Here is a 13,125-nt window from a genome sequence, read left to right as displayed (position 1 = left end):
ACCGCCGGGGATCTGACCTTTTTGTTGTCGGCTATCGTGAGACCTGTCTTCCGCGAGCAAGCGCCTTACGTTGTCCTTCGAAGCGCTCCTCGACGGAGCAAATTCATGCGGGGATTTATACCAATAGGGCCGACTCGGAAGAAAGATCGGACACCCATGTTTTTACGCTGCACTTGCGATAACGTAACAACCCGGTAGGCTGCTTATCTCAACTGTTTTATTACAGGTTACCGTGTTCGTCTACAGTCCCCAGAAACGCGATGCGTTCCTCTCATCGTGCTCGTCTCAAGACGACCATCACAAGCACGTGCGCGCTCTAATGTGGTGACAATGTGACGCCGCTCAATTCTCGCTTATGCTCTGCTCGTTTGTATTGTGTGTTGAAACTGAGCTGCCAACAACATTTGATGGCTCCGTGCATTAGCCGGCGCCTCAAGGATTCCTGTGTGATGGACGCCAGTGACACGCCGACGTCTGTTTTTTGCATGCTCGGCAGTTCGTCCGGTTAGAACTGACAGCATGCCTGGTAACAATATAATGGCTGGAAGCGTTGAAACGGTCCTCACGGACTTCACGCACGGTGTTGCGCCAGAATTGCGTTTCTGATTTCAGCAGCGTTTTTGCACACTTGCAGCGGCAAGAAGCAACTCAGAAAAGGCTGGTCAATCTATGTAGGGCACGCTCCGGGACCATCGCGACGCCACCAGCTCCGGGAGGGGGGGGGTGGGAGGGAAATTCCCCTTCCCACGAAGAGCACGGGTTTTTTCCGGGTCGCGGTCGCAGATGCAAGCTGAGCAGATGCGTTCCCTGCGCCTGGCGAAACAGGAATCACGCAAAGAGGTCGACGAGAAGGCGAGCACTGCCGTCAGCAGACACCGGTCGCGTCCAGGGACACTCGAAGGCAGTCTGCTAGACAGTCCTTCCGATAACAGCAGAGACCTCTCGACTTAGCTCAACTTGCGAGACTGACTGGGGAAATTCTCGGTGTCCCCAGTCAGTCTCGTCCCGACAGTCGAAACTGAAGCGACTCACACGGGTTTTCGAGAAAGACCGCTTACCAATCAGCAGACGCCGATATTGCGTGCGCTGCGAGCGAGCGGTGGTCACAATTCCGCGATAACGCGAGAGACGCCAGTCGACACGGAGACGAAGAATTAAGATCAGCTCTGCAAAAGTGGGAATATGAAAGGGCAGTTTACGAGGAGATAGCATGGAGCTTCGTGTTCTTGACGCAGGTCCTTTTCAAAGGGAAATTCTGGACCACGGCGGCCTCCATCAGCACACAAGCCTGATGAAAGCGTAGTGCGCTAGATCGGGGGGGGGCACGGACCGTTTGGCCACAAGATGCCCTTTGTTCTTCTGGAAAACTTCGTGGAAATGCGTTTATCGACCACCTAGAAGGAAAGAGGCAGCACTTGGGCCTCCACAAGAACAATCGCACTCGGTTCGGCCATAGGTCTCCCCAATGCTTCCCCCTCTGTGTACGAGAGGCAGTGGCCGCTTCTCGTGCCTTGGTGGGACAAAGTGATCACCTTGCTCTGCATCTATCCTTTTCTGCAGGACGAAGACCTTAAGAGGGAAAAAGTGGGTACCCAACATACTCAGGAAGAGACCGGTGAATCGACTCCTATCGGAGGAGCGAATTCGGGCAACGGGACTGGAGCCGACGTCACAACGGGTGTACGCATTGCTTTCACAGCTGAAATGGTGAAGAAAGTGCGCAGTTACGTACCCAGATACCTTCCTGCAGAATCTCCAGATGTGTATGCTTATGAATGCACGGAGACTTGTTTACGTAGACTGCTATTTCACTGTCACATGAGAAAGTCCGTTCAGTGCCAATAAAGTGGAAGGCCACAAAAGAGCTTCTCCTTCCATAGGCTACTCGCACACCTCTGTAGTCTTACCTGCGAACGTTTCCTCTGGGAGGGTAGCTGCCTACGATCAGCAGAGGCGGAGGTGGAGCGCCAGAAGAGCATTTAGAGACTCACCTGTACATAGGGAGTGTATAGCCACGGTCTAGATCCACATTGCACTGCATTTGTAGCATATTTTACTCTTACGCCGTAAACCTGAAACTCCATCAATCGTAATTTAAACCGATAGATGAGGCAAGGCGCATTTTTGATACAGGTGTACTTCATACGAGGTCAACCAAACGAAGAGGCTTTGTGACGAGTTCATCGTCTCTAGACACCACTAGTCTCCCCAATGACAACAGTGCTTGGCTGGAAGTCGTGCATTCGCTGTGAACAACCGTGCCTAATAGTTACCGGGTTGATTTTGTGTTTCCGAGTGTAAATTCGAGCTGAAATCAATGAGGCAGAGACTCATTGCAACTCGTCTCATCTTGACGTGGCAGGAAGGGAGCGTGCAGTCAGTGTGTCGCTAAAAAAAGAATTGTACGGGCAGACAGCCCAAACAGTTTTCTGTCAGCCCGAATGTTCATAAGCATAAACAGGTACGTCAATGAAGTCCCTCATGAATTGTCCCTCTTGAAGCTCACTGGCGCGTGAGTCTGTCAAAAACGGTAGCGGTAGCTGTGTCTTCAGGTATTGTGGCGAGCCAGGTACGTGGCTGTGAACTCGAGAAAGACACACATCAATACCCGCACAGTCGATGGGTTGGAGATGGTGTCCACTGGTTGCTTGTTGATTTTCGTTTGCTCAAGAGGCAATCAGCTGTGGCATATTCCCACACTCTCCTCATCTCGGCTTGTTCATCCAGTTTATTCAGTCTCTCTCGTTGAGGAGGTCCGAACATGTTCTGCCTTTGCACCGGAGCAGAAGAAATCGGCAGCTCTGCGCACTACCGAAACTCTAAACACGGCTGAACTCGGAACAAGGACATCCCCTTCTCCAAATTCCATATGCATTTACACGCGTGAATACGTGGTTCCACTGTTTAGGTGTCGACTTCTGTGTTGTGCATTTCCACGTCGGGCAAGAGCGGAGCTTCGTTTGCTTCCAGTGGGTCCAGATGCTCGCTCTCGCGTTGGTGCCTGGCTACTTCAGCATGAGGAAGTGCCGCACTGTTTCGACATCCGGATTTTTGTGCCTTCCTGTCGATTCGAGCGTTCTTGACCAAGACACAAATTCTTGTGGAGCGGCACACGGAGACTAGATTCTCGAGGGGATCACAGATTCTGCCAGTGTCGCCTCTTCGGGGTGGCTCTTGAAGTGCGTAGCCCTTTCAGAGTATCGTTAAACACACCTGTTGCAAGACATGAAGACTTTCTTTCAGACGTGAACGTGCGTACATTCGCGTTCGATAGTCGGAATCGGCCTCAACATGCCCACCCACCCGCGCCCATTTTCTCTTTCAAATTTCCTTCCTCCATTCCTGTTTCAAATTCGTTATCTCCCTGTCATGAGCTTTGCTCCTCCCTTCCTGGAAAAACCATGTCTCGCTGAGAAACAGCTGTTGTTTTTTCGTCAACACCCGAGGCACAACGTCCTCGGCGTGTTGATTTTTCAGACACCACCGTCACGCTCGATGCTTGCGACTTTTCGCATCTGGCGAATCTCACCGAATCTGTGGTGACATTTCACCAGGTTGCCCGTCTTTCCTCTCCTCCTTTTCTTCTTACGAGAGAGCCTCGCTCAGATTTTTTCCATGTCTCTGGCCTCTCCTGCGACTCTGTGGTCGGTGTGTAAGTCGCTTCTACTGCGGTTCCGTGCGTGTGTCTTCTCCCCCCAACAGAGAAGAGACGCAACGTGACGAGGCCGTGTCTGTAACGTAGAAACAAAGCAGGGAAGCACTCCTTTTCCGTTTCCTGTCAAACTCTCCAGACTTCCTCTCGACTCCCTTCTCGGGACGACAGCGTCGAGGGCCGCCGGTGCGAAATGGTGGTCTCTGTCTGAATTTCTTTCTCCCGCCACGACTCCTCTCGGACAAAGTCCCGGAGACGAATATAGAACCACCCCGTCTTCCTTTTTGCGACTCTGGCTTTTACGTGCTTGCATGCGCCGCCTTTAAAAGAATTTCACAAGAGTTCTTGGAACATCCTCCGTCCATGCAGGTCAATCGCTTGCGTCCACAGGTCTGGTGCGCTGGAATGGTAGATGTCTGCGGCGTTGTGTAGAAAATTTTTGCATCTAAACATGAAGCTTTGCCGAGGAAATCGGTCGATTCAGGTCTTGTGAAGACGCGCTTGTGGGTAAAGAGAAGCTCGCGTTGGGAATGACGTAAAAAGCTTGTGAAGAAATTGGTGTGCACAGCGGATGATTCCAGCTGCCTTCTGCTGTTCTGCTGTTCCTGTCTTTATGCTGTGGTACCATTTGTCACCTGGGCTTGTTCACTTGTCTTTTCTTCGGTGTGAAACTCCCTCGAAAGAGGCGCCTGCTTCTGTGTCTCTGCCTTGGCCACACGAGCCGCACCGCGGTTCCTCGTCTCCCGAGACGACAGCGGTTTCTCGCGGAGACTACAAATGTCTCAGTTTCTGTCTCTCGTCAACTGTTTTTGTCCTCCACTCAGCTACCGCGAACCATCAGTCGGACTCTGCCTGAGGTATTGCACTCTGTCGACTCTTTTTTCCTGGATTGCCCGCAGAGACCCCGAAACTCGACCCCATCGCGTCTTCTCCCTCTTTCTCTCTTTCTCTCTTCTTCTCGCGCTGTCTCCACGCCTCCTTTCTTCGGCCAGTGTTGTCCGTCTCGGTCCTCCCATCTGATGCTGCTGTCGCTGCTCTGGCTTCATGCCCGTGGCCACAATTTCGCCGTTCTCCCGCGAGCGGCGACCTGCCGGGGTGTCGCCCACCGCGTCGGGGTGCAGGAGACAGTCGAGCGCCTCAGTGGAGTCGCATGTCTCCGCGTCGAAGGAGGCGGACAGGTCGCGAGCTTCTCTCCCTTCTTCCTGTTCGTTCTCGCTGGAACGCGACGATGAGTCTCCGGCGTCCACGCGTCGTCGCCTGCCGCTGGGGCCGACAACGCCCGAGTCGCCAGCGTCCGTCTCTGTCTCTCTTTCGCCCACACAGGGACAGCAGAGGGCGGTGAAGGCGCGAAGGATTTCTGCGTCTCTCCGGACAGAGGACGAGGAAAAACGCTCAAGTCGCGACATGCCTTGGCACCTCTCCAAAAGGCACAGAGACGCGTGGGCGGCCTCTCGAAAGCAGACTCGGCGCAGATCCATCGACGCAGCTTCGAGAGCTTCTTCCTCTTGGCAATCCTCTGCTTCTTCTCTCGCTGTGGTTCCTCTCGCCTCGGGAAGAGATGCGAAACGCGAAGGAATGAGAGGAGACCTCTTGATCGCGCTGCGAGGAACCGTGCTGCACCCCATTTCGCTCCTGGCCTTCCACGGCGTCCGCCTGAAACACCAGGCTCTTGTGTCGCTGAATCTGGTTGAGGCTTGCGCGATTCTCGGACGCCTTCAAGCTGAGTCAGAACGCGCAGGCGATCGCGAGACGCGAAGACACCACGTGACCGGAGACCTGGCGAACTCGCCTTCTCTCTTTCTGCTTTTCTGTCTCCTCTCGACAATCGCACAAGTCCACCTAAGGCAGATTCAACTTCTCCTTCGGGACCTGAAACTTCTCCGGTTGAAAGTGCAGAACGCCGAGGCTCCGGACCACGAGCTCCACAAGGACGACCCTTCTGTCGCTTCTTCTCCTCTTCCTTCGTCGTCGCTTTCTTCGCCTCGTCTTCTATCTAGACGTATTTACTCTTCTCGTCCTTCTTCTCTTTCTGCTGCGTCTGCTTCTCGCCATCCATGCCCCTGGGAGTTGCGTCCTCGTGTGCCTGTAGGCCAAGGGATGCTCTCTGTCGAGCTGTACTATGAAGCCTTGGCTTCAGGGCCTGGGAAGGCTTCGACCTTTCGCAGGCGAAAGCGGAAGAAGACCGCGAACGCGCCCCCAACCTCGAAAGGCGACCGAACGGACGCGTGGGCAGTTGCGCTCTTGCCGGAAGATGCTGCAGACAATTCCGCCGTTTCTTTCCTCGACCCCAAGACCGACGGGTCGGCCTTTTTCTTCGAGTCGCAGGCGCCTCTCAAGGCAGACGACGCAGACACTTCTGACCAGTCCTTCCTGGAAGAGACCCCCTTCAACTTCTCCGCTTCGGCGTTTCCCTTTTTTGACAACTGCGGAGATCTCGTCGCGCTCTCTCGAGACAGCGCAGCGTACATGTCGCTGCGTCGAAGTTCCACGTCCTCGTCGCTGTCGCTCCCGGATTCACGGAGCGAAGAAGGTCGCACTCTGTTTGGACACAACGCGTTTTCTCTCCTGCGAGACCCGCGGTCGCCGCCGCTCGAGGACCCGGCTGTCGATACACTTGAGCACGCAAGCACAACTTCCTCGGCTTTCCCGGTGCCGGCCAGCGGGCTCTTCAGGCGACCGGAAACGCAGATCTCCACCCCGCTGCGAGGAGACGGCTTCTCCGCGAATCACTCGGAGTTGTGGAACGCCGCGCCCAGAGACTTCCCCGTAGAAGACTTCCCCGAAGAAGAGGTCCCCATCGGCGTCGCCGTCGACCCCCGGGTGGCCTCGCCGATCCGCGTCGGCGGGGTGTATGGTCAACGCGAGAGCGAAGGCAGCCGCCAGAGCGAACTGTCTTCTCACCTCTCCTCGCTGTCGCGGCCCAGCTCAGGGAAGGGAACACCCGACCGCCTCGGCGATTTCCACGCATGGCGAGGCTGGGCCGACGGAGACAGCGCCGGAGACCCGCAGAGTGGAGACAGGAGGCGCGTGAGTCTCTTCGACATCCGAGCGTCCAGCGCCTTTCTCCGACACGACGACGGCGAGGACCCCGAAACTCGGAGAGACGACCTCTTGTTGAACGACCCGTTCTTCGACGACAACGAGTTCTTCTTGCCTCACGACGCGAGCAGAGGAGAAGTCGGAGAGCAGGCGGTCTCCACACGGTCCCGAGAGACACGCGCAGAGACAGGAACGGAGACCCGGGCGTCGGGAGACTCCCCAGTGCTTGCCTTGCCTTGGGAGGAGACAGATGGGGGAGAAAAGAGAGAAGCGCGAGAAGGCGGGGACGGGAGGAAGCGGCTGAAGGGAGAGAAACAGAGTCTGCGCTTCACTTGGGATGGCAACGAGGAGAGACTGGCGCGCATTGCCTGGGGAAGCCGCGGCACCGGAGAGGCGGACTTGAAGACGCTGGGCGAGAAGCTTCTGAATGCGGCTGCGGGGCAGGCGAAACGCATCCTCGAAGAAGCAGAAGAGAGAGAAAGAGTTCTTCTTCTCCACGCAAGGAACGAGGCTCTACACAGCCGTCAGTGGAGCGCGCCGTGCTGTTCTCCGCATTTGGAAGAAGAATTAAAGAAGAGAAGGAGTGAGACAGAAAGGGCCGAGCAACTCGCGACGACACACGCAGGCGACGCAAGCGCGACAAAGACAAGGAAAAAGGGCAAGGACGCTGGAGAAAATGGTAAGAAGAACGAACCCAGATTTGGTGAAAAGAGAGCGAGCAGACCGGGGGTGCTCCACATGTACACATACGTGAATACATGTATATCTACGTGCATACCGAGATGTAGATGTAGTGCGTATGTGTTTGTTTATGTGGTGCAAGAGACGAATAGACCCATTTTCAAATTTAAAAAAATTGTGCGTTTTCCTCCCGAGACACAGATCAGCAAGCGAGACAGGATGACAGACACAACGCGAGAGAAGAGAGTGTGTGAGAACGTGGAAAGCAGAAGCCTCTGGACTGATTTTCCTGTCGTCGCTCTTTCTCTTCCCGAGGCCGCCGCCTCTTCACCTTGCATCTCTGGCGTCTCGCCTTCACTAGCTTCTCCCTGGGGCGCAGATTTTCGCCTTTAGAAGCAGATCTCCATTCTAAGCCGCTCTTGTTCGCGTCTTCTCTCCTCGACGACTGATTCGTGACAGTTTCTCCTTTCTGTATTTCGTCTTTGTTTGTTGCTCTTTCTCCAGACTGTGTCCTGGACCCTCGCGACGGTGGCTTGCATGGAGGGGACCAGCTTCTTCAGCGACATCTTTTCAATTCGATGTGGAGCCGAGCGCGAATGTCGCGTGAGGACGTTGCATGCATGCAAGCGAGGCGTGAGACTCCGACCCTCTCCTGGGAGGTTGCCAAGTGGCAGACGCGGGCGCAGCGCGCCGGGGCGGCTGCGGCAAACTCGTGGACGTCTGCAGATACCCTCAGCAGTGCAGGCTGCGTCGGGGAAGAGCGCAGGAGTGGGGAGAGCCAACGCAGCTTCTTGGATCTGAGGACGCGCGTTTCTCCGCGGGCCTCCCGCGTCCTAGCTTCTCTCGCAGATGCGGAGAGAAGAAGGGAGACTGGGAGGGACGCAGAGGACAGAGACGAGAGAGACGGACGAGCAGCGAAAGAGGACGAAGACGGGGAGTCGCGGGGGAGACGGGATGGAGCCAGCACAAAACTTGGTGCGACAGGTCACCCAGAGCTGAGGGAAGAAGATTCGTTTTCAGACGCCTTCCTCGGAAATGAATTCTTCGAGGCAAGCCCAGACGGTGCGGCTCACATGTCCCTCTCGGATGTGAGCCGCGCAGACGACCGCCTCGCTTCTTCCACTCAAGGCGAGAGAGAAGAGACGGTTCTTGCGCTGCAGCCCACGGAGGAAGAAAACGAAATCGGTCCTTCTGCCTGGCATGTGAGTCCGAGCACAAAAAAGGGAGACTCCAGCGGTGACTCCCTGCGCATTCGTGCGTCTCTGGTGGGGTGAGGCATACGTTCGCTCCAAGGGATTCCTTCTTCTCCCGTTAGCGATTTGCTACCTACTTGCATGCAAGCCAAAGAGGATGGATTTCGAACCACTGAGGTGTGTGGATGTTTCTGTAGGTGCCTGTGTGTCACCTGCGTGTATAAAAGCGGGGCCGCGAAGTTAAGTCTCCTCTATCTTCTAGCATACGAAGGCTAGGACTGTTCCCAGTCAAGGGGAGACAAATCCTGCAGGACCTTCTGTGTGTCTTTTCCTTTCTCCTCAGCTCCTCGCCGTAGTGAATCACCTCGCCGACGCTGCCGCTTCGTCTCGCCTTCGCTCCTCTGCAAGCCGTTCTCGTCTTCTCGGCTTGGGGAGCGAAAAAGAATGTCATGTTTCGTCGGAGGAAGGTAGCCCACCTGTTCCTCTTCAATCGGTGATTGCGGGACACAGCCGGATGACTGCTGCCAGGGCGTTCCGCGACGCGTTGCTGCTGCATGCAAAGGGATTCATCGACTTAGAGCAAAACTCGGAGTTCCAGACCCTTCCCGGAGACGCGGAGGGCCGGCATGTCTTCGCTCCGGTGTACATCCAGCTCAAAGTGAGAAGCGGCAGGGTGGGGGCGGTGTTTCACTGTGGCGAGGACGCTCGTAATTCTGCAGATGTCTACGCCTTTGTAGCCTAGGGTGCAGAAACCGTTTCAACGCTGTACCTACAACCCTCGAGTGCGGTGTTGCGTCGTTCGTCTCTGAATCTTCCGCCTCTGCCTATGGACGAAAGCACATGAACTTCGAGCGACGGTTCTCGCAGTCAGACCGCAGCCGCAACAACGAGTTAGACAACATGCACAGATGTTCACGATCGCGCGAGTCCTTTTCGCAAACGCCAGGGGTCTTTCCAGGTTTTCTGAAAAAACGCTGCAGCGGCTCAGTGTGACGGCGCCGAGCTTCCACTTCCGAACTTCACCAGTCTGGTGAAGCTCAAAGTGTCGGCTTCTTTTTCCGTACTGTTGACTCTCTCGCAGATAGAAGCTGTGGACTCCACCATCCTCTGGCACTCGTGGTGCTTCACCTGGGAAGGGTTCCAGGCCCAGTTGTTGTCGTCCAAGTCTCCCATTGGCTTGCATGCCCATACCCCGCGCCTGCATGTCTCAATCTCTCTTTCAGGGACCAGCTCATTTTTTGTCTCCCAATATTTGCTTCCGGTGTTTCGTGTCTCTCTCCTTTCTCCTGGATGCGCGTCCGGTTTCAAAAAGACAGCACTTGCAGAGATGCAACTCGAGGGCGTTTACGGGTCTCTCCTGCGCGTCCACGTTGCATCTCCTGGGCTTCCCTCCCGTTCATTTGCGTTCTGCATTTCTCGATTCTCTGTGACTTGCTGTCTGCACAGCCGCAGCGAGGGGAGAAGACGGCGCGTTCCCCGTCCCTCGGGCCCTCCAGTCCAGGTCGTGGCGTGCCGCCTTCGTCTGTTGATTTCGCGCCCGATCTAGGGGAGAAGTCTTCGAGGGCCGGCTTTTTCGCTTCTTCCTCGACTGCGGCAAACATTCGAGTGAAAGCAGAGAATGTGAGAAAGGACGTTCACGCAGTGAAAGAAGAGTGGGAACCGCGAGAGGCGAGTGCGAGTCGCGGAGGGCGCTTATCGCGATTTCGCGAGGCCGGTGAAGATGCCAACCCACACAGACAATCTTCCGCTGTGCGTGGAGAAGAGCAAGATGTACGTGAAGATGCAGGTGAGGCTTCCTGGCCTCTGCCAGAGTTCAGACGAAAAAACGCTTCGGAGAGAAAAGAGAGAAGAGAGAGAGAGCGAGACTCTCGAGGTTCCTCAAAGCATGTCGCAAACCCGTTGTCGGGGAAACCCGGTGTTCGGCTGGAGGACTCTGGCGCCTCACGCGCCCGCGTCAAGGCTCCGAGGGAGCTGAGTGTGAAGCGAGAAGAAGAGAAGAAGCAGCTGACGAAGCAGGAGCGCGTGCGACAGTCTCAGTTGGCGGGACCGGACGGAGACATCGTGGTTGAGATCGAGGATGAAGACCTGGAAACCTGCATCTCTGCGAGTCTGGAAAGAAGGCGGCGTCAGGTGAGGCGTACCCATTCTCGTTCTCCCTCGGTTGCTTCGACTCCGAGAGGCGACGCTAGCAAGCGACACCCGCTTCGTCCTTTCTCTTTCTCGTCTTCGTTTCTGTCCTCTCCCTCTCCATGCAAATCACATGTTTCGACGGCACACGGGCAAGACAGAAGCCCCAGCGGAGACAGCTTGAGAGGCGAGGCTGAGAGCGAGCCGGCGGCGGAAACAACCGAGTTTGAACCGCTGCAGCAGCGAGGAGGCGAACGAGAGAAAGACAAAGAGGACGAAAACTTTGTCACAGACGAACAGGTGGAAGCGGCAGTGGAAGCCATGGTGGCTCAGCTGCTTCACGGACTCAACGAGCAAGACAGGATCCACTCTGGACATCTTGTGGATTGGTAAGCTCTCCCGTTTCACTCGCCAGTCACTGTCTGTGTGCAGGGGTCTCGTGCATTCTTTGCTCTCGATCGACTCTGTGTCTCTCTTTTCTGTCGATGGTGTTTCTCTCCACTGCGTGTCCGGGTCGCCAACCAGTAGCTGTTTAGGTGCGTCATGTTGCATGTGCATGCAGATTCTCTCTTTTTCTGTCAGATGGACCACTGAAGTAATCGTTTGAGCTTCAAACTATGTCGCTGTCCTCCTCTTCATCGCTTGCTGCCGCTGTCTTGCTTCTTCTCGGTAAACCTCTCTCTCTCGCTTTCTTTGCTTGGCTCTGCCTCAGGTACATCGAGGAGCATGTGAGGCCAAGGCCAGAAGAAGAGGCAGCGCGAAGCGACTCAGAAAACACTGACAACGAGAGACAATCAAGAGTTCCGCGCTCCGCCGCTGCTGTGTGGCGACGGAGGCTCCACGGTGCTCTAGAGACCCTTTTCGCAGAAGAAGTGATTTGCGGAGAAGAGATTCGGCAGACTGTCGACGAGGTTCCAGAACAGGGAGACACGAATCTTCCGTATCGTCTGTACTGGCTCACTGGGGTTGCGGCAATCGAGGCACTGTCTCAAGAAGAGGAGGGGTAGAGCTGTTTACACCTGTGTGTTTTGTTCAGGAGAGAAGAACCAGCTTGACACGGTACGTAGATTCCTCTTTTTAAGATCATTCTTCCCCGAGAGAAACCACCTAAAAACCCGAGGGTGCTGTTTGGCTGTCCAGACGGGTACACGGCGGCCCCCGTAACTCCGAGGGTTCGAAAGTCAGCACACGCGTGTAGAAAAGTTTAACTGCGCTGGAGAGACAAACAAGAGCAGAAAGAGAAGAACACCCTCCGTGAAACAGCGTACACCAGACGTTAAGAAACAGCGAAGAAACAAAAGCACTACGGAGGCAGTTTCAACGAACAGCTCGTGTGGCGCCCATTCGAAAGTGACACGGCCAAGCAATCGGCTTCGCCCACTTCTCAGCGGTTTCCGTGATGGGTCTGGAATTACACCAGTGGCGTTGCTCTATTATTAGGCTCAATGTTGACGTCAGAAAAAGGCTTTGATATTGCCGCCTCATTCCGATATTAGCTCCCTGTTTCTATCGGCACTAATAATACTATGGCATGCTATACCCCCGGAAGCTACTATCTTACACCATACCGACGGATTGATTCCATGCGTATACTACACCAGCACTGTTAATGACCAATGCTTCCAAGAAAACAAATCCAACAATTTCCGCTGTTCTGAGCAGTCCAGTGGGGTGGCGTTGAGTGTAATGTGGGATTCTCGTTGGCATAACGCTATGCCAGTAGATGCGACGAACGTTCCTTAAGAACTGAAACAGCAGATTATGATTATGTCGTGGAACAAAAAAAGAGTCAATTGTACGTCAACACTCGATAACGTTTTTGCCCCATATCGGTGACCCAGTCCTCAATTCGCCTGCTCCCGGCTACCTAGTCGAGTACTCAGACAAAGGCTCTGTCGTCCTATCACGCTTCGTCAGTCTGCTGAACTACAAACTCCTACATGTCTGCTCTTCGTATCCTGTCCTAAATAGAATGAATATGACAAACCAGTGCACAACAGCACATCTAATTAAGCATGTTAAAGAGGAAAACAACATGAAGTGGCTGCCGTTCGTGCTCCGCGTAACTGGACTGAGCAGGCTCTGTCAAGTTGGTTCTTGCCGTTGCACATGTGATCAAACAAGGATCAGATCCGAAGCGCAGCACACTCACTTATTGTGTCGAAATCGAGAGAGGTGGCAACGTAGGGATCCTGTCACGATCACAGACACAGTCATCGTCTTGCGCAGGTCGAAGTATAGGCCATTCAGCTTCTGTTCCCCTCACGCCTTTGGCAACGAAACGATAGATCCACCTTGACACACACTTTCAAAGTGCAGAATACAAAGCCACCTGTAGGCGTGGGGAAGACGTTTGCGACAGTTCGTGTACGAAAAGTGTGATAACGATGAGTGCCCAATGACGCTTCGGTGATCTGTCGTGAACGGAATTTG

General features: G+C 54.8%; 1 protein-coding gene across 1 annotated transcript; it reads left to right on the top strand.

Moving 5' to 3' along the window:
• Positions 1 to 32: 32 nt before the first annotated feature.
• Positions 33 to 13,097, top strand: TGME49_277260 (hypothetical protein). The gene is made up of 5 exons (XM_002370421.2): positions 33 to 7,370; positions 7,877 to 8,574; positions 8,909 to 9,223; positions 10,012 to 11,081; positions 11,405 to 13,097. Exons 1-5 carry the CDS (start codon positions 4,697 to 4,699, stop codon positions 11,697 to 11,699), a joined length of 5,052 nt encoding a protein of 1,683 aa, XP_002370462.2. The 5' UTR covers positions 33 to 4,696; the 3' UTR covers positions 11,700 to 13,097.
• The last annotated feature ends 28 nt before the right edge of the window (positions 13,098 to 13,125 follow it).

Source organism: Toxoplasma gondii, chromosome XII (assembly GCF_000006565.2).
Source record: "Toxoplasma gondii ME49 chromosome XII, whole genome shotgun sequence".
Taxonomy (NCBI): domain Eukaryota; phylum Apicomplexa; class Conoidasida; order Eucoccidiorida; family Sarcocystidae; genus Toxoplasma; species Toxoplasma gondii.
Note: the sequence above shows the minus strand (reverse complement) of the source record. Positions and strands in the feature narration are given on the sequence as shown.